Consider the following 3,415-nt stretch of genomic DNA (forward strand, 5'->3'; position numbering starts at 1 on the left):
GTGTATGTCTGGTCTGTATATAGATATAGTACTGTATTCTGCTCTCACACCTCTGTCACAGCGTCACTTGCCTGCATGTATTAGGAGTGACCCTTAGTATAACTGAGCCTATAGATATAATGTGAGTAACAAGCTCAGCCTCACCCTGTGTGGAGAATGTGAAACACACACACTGGTGTCTGAGTGTCAGAGTCCACTTTCATTTCTCTCTTCTGCTGTCAGCGATGGCGTCTGCTGATCTGAGACAGGAGCTGGACTGTTCCATCTGCCTGAACATTTATACAGATCCTGTAACACTGAGATGTGGACACAACTTCTGCCTGGTCTGTATTGATCGTGTGCTGGATACACAGGAGGGGTCTGGAGTTTATACCTGTCCTGAATGCAGAGCAGAGTTTCAGGATCGTCCTGTTCTGGAGAAAAACAGGAAGCTGTGCAGCATAGCAGAACGTGTCCGTTCTATTCCAGAGGAGGAAACTGAGATAATCTGCAGTTATTGTGTCCACTCTCCAGTACCTGCTCTTAAAACCTGCCTCAGGTGTGAAGCTTCTCTCTGTGATATACATTGTAAGACACACAACAAGTCAGCAGAACATGTCTTAATTGATCCCACCACTTCCTTGCAGAAGAGAAAATGTTCCATCCATGATGAGATTTTGAAGTATTACTGCTCTGAGGACGCTGCCTGTATCTGTGTTTCCTGCAGTTTGGCCGGAGAACATCGGGGACACCTGGTAGAGATGCTGGATGAGGTCTCTGAGAAGAAGAAGGAGAAACTGAGAAATGTTCTGCAGAAACTGACCACAAAGAGAGAGGAGACTGAGAAAAGAGTCCAGAGTCTGCAGGAGCGCAGGAGAGACAACCAGGAAAAAGCAGCTGCTGTAACAGAGAGAGTCACTGCCCTGTTTAGAGACATCAGGAGACAGCTGGAATACCTAGAGAAGAGAGTCCTAAGTGAGATCTCCAGACAGGAAGAGAGCGTTTCACTCTCAGTCTCTGATTTGATCCAGCAGCTGGAAATAAAGAAGGACGAGCTGTCCAGGAAGATGCGTCACATTGAGGAGCTGTGTAACATGTCTGATCCAGTGACTGTCTTACAGGAACCAGACACAGGTGACTTGTGTGATACTGAGGACAGAGAGAGACATGATGACCAGGTCCATGATGTAAGAGACCTGGATGTGGGTCTCATCTCAGGGAAATTGCACACATTATCTGATATAATAACAGGTATAAATATATGGGTTTATGTAAAGGAAGCTACAAAGATATTACTGAATATAAACACAGCTTCTAATTGCATGCATATATCAGGCGACAGGAAAGCTGCATCCAGGTCAGATATAAACCAGAATCGTCCACAAACACCAAACAGATTTCAGTCTTATCCTCAGGTAATAAGCAGCTGGAGATTTTTCTCAGGGCGACATTACTGGGAAGTGGATGTCAGTAAATCAGTGAGCTGGCGCATAGGGATGTGTTATCCCAGTATAGACAGGGCAGGATATGAATCACTCATTGGAGATAATAACAAGTCCTGGTGTTTGTGTAGAGATTATAATGAGTATACAGTGAGACATGACAGTAAAGTGATCTGGTTACCTGACGATATTCCCTGTGATAGAGTGAGGATATATCTGGATTATAAGGCTGGACAGCTGTCCTTATATTCTCTGTGTGACCCGATCAGACACTTACACACCGTCACTGCCACCTTCACTGAGCCCCTTCATGCTGCATTATGTGTAGGAGGAGGTTGTATAAAGATATCTGGGGGAGTAAAGAGATATTAGAAATCTACTTAGTGACATCACAGGGAGGGGAATCTGATTCAGGGCCAATAAGGAGTGTAACTGGCGATTCCTTGCGATTAATGTGCACAATTAATCTGTATATGCCCAGAACCTGATCATACGCAGCAGCTTCCAATTCACCTTCAAGCACATAGGAAACTTACGACAGCTACAATTTCAGGGATGGAACGGGGAGGGAAAGGGGCTCTCAGCACATGTACAAATGCCCGATTCCAGCTTCAGGTTAGGTGTAAGTGCAGATTACTAGTGATGACAGCTGTGTATGCATGATATAACATGACTTCAATCAGGAGTGTGATGAAATGTAGTATATCTAATGACTGATTGTTATTTTCTGTTGAATCTATGTATAATATTGTGAATATTTTATGTAACCTTTCTAAGTGTATTTTGTTAACTGACCTTAGTCTTACCTAGGCAAGTGTCAATGGTCTTTTAAAAGTAGCCAGACCAGGGAGAGATAGGATTTCAGAGGAGTTTGAAACCCAAAGTTGTAAACTACTTAAGCAGAATTAAGTGAGAATTCAAGGTATTTCTCACCGTGTATAAATGCTAGGTCTCAGGACATCCATAATTTACTTCGAAAGCCCTGTGTCATTTTGGGCATCCATCTAACTTAGGTGAAAATTAATATTCCTAAGGTAGGGGTTAAAGAGCCAACAAGAAATTGCTTAAAAATCCCTTGTTTCAGACATCAGATTGTCCATTTTTTTGAGGAGGGTCTACCACAACTGAAATGTGCCATTCTTCTAAATGTGTACTCCTCACACGCCAATTCCTAAACTTGTAAGTAGGGATTCTGATTTTATTTCCTATTTTATTTTCTGAAACTCATTTGTGCAACCTATTGTATGTCTGTTTATTACCTTTTTGTAAATAAACCTTGGAAACATTGTTCAGATTAAACATATTTTATCTAGCGTACTCTCCGTGATTCTTTGTGAACGTACGAAGCCCAGGGAGGCTCATGCTACATGTGTATGTGATTTAAGTGTGAAACATTAATAAGTGGTTCTGGTGAACTTAAGGACACCATAATAAATCCTTTGTGTTGGTAGAAAAGGTGTATCCATTGTTAAGTAACTAAGGTAACACTAGTCACGGCCAGCTGTTCAGATTGCTGTATCTGGGACAGGCTGGGTGTTCGTGACAAGGAGCAACTGTAAAAAATTATTTTATGTACATTTTATGACCTTGATAAAGACTCTTGTTTTGAGTTGAAACGCGTTGGTCTGTTAGGTGTGAGCGGGACCTCTTGATCCTGGGGATCGGATTTTATCTCCAGATGCTTTATACATGCGATCATCCTAGAGAAATCTGGTATGAGTTTCTATATTACTATCTCCTCAGAGAGATTTTGTTTTGATTTTTCATTATTGACATGATGTCTCTGCAGCACGAGATATATGTTTTTTTAATAAATTTGGTGTTTTTTTGGTAATGCACCAGAGTTTGTTGAATTTCTTGTTTTGCTACATATATTGAGGAACACCTCCGTGAAATCGATGTGGAGGAGAAATCTGTGTAGGATATTTTGAGAGGCTTGATTACATTGAGGAGATCGTAAGCATACATCCTTTGGGGGGATATGTGAATTTACC

At 41.6% G+C, this 3,415-nt stretch overlaps 1 protein-coding gene across 1 annotated transcript; it reads left to right on the forward strand.

The window, feature by feature from the left end:
• The first annotated feature begins 224 nt into the window (after nt 1-224).
• Nucleotides 225-2,827, forward strand: LOC142150349 (E3 ubiquitin-protein ligase TRIM11-like). Its single transcript, XM_075205547.1, has one exon. The coding sequence runs from the start codon at nt 225-227 to the stop codon at nt 1,791-1,793; it is 1,569 nt and encodes a 522-aa protein (XP_075061648.1). The 3' UTR covers nt 1,794-2,827.
• The last annotated feature ends 588 nt before the right edge of the window (nt 2,828-3,415 follow it).

This window comes from Mixophyes fleayi, chromosome 4, assembly GCF_038048845.1.
Source record: "Mixophyes fleayi isolate aMixFle1 chromosome 4, aMixFle1.hap1, whole genome shotgun sequence".
Classification (NCBI taxonomy): Eukaryota; Metazoa; Chordata; class Amphibia; order Anura; family Limnodynastidae; genus Mixophyes; species Mixophyes fleayi.

What these genes read in the sequence shown, in the direction of transcription:
- LOC142150349 (XM_075205547.1), top strand. Translation starts at nt 225, where the DNA reads ATGGCGTCTGCTGATCTGAGACAGGAGCTGGACTGTTCCATCTGCCTG.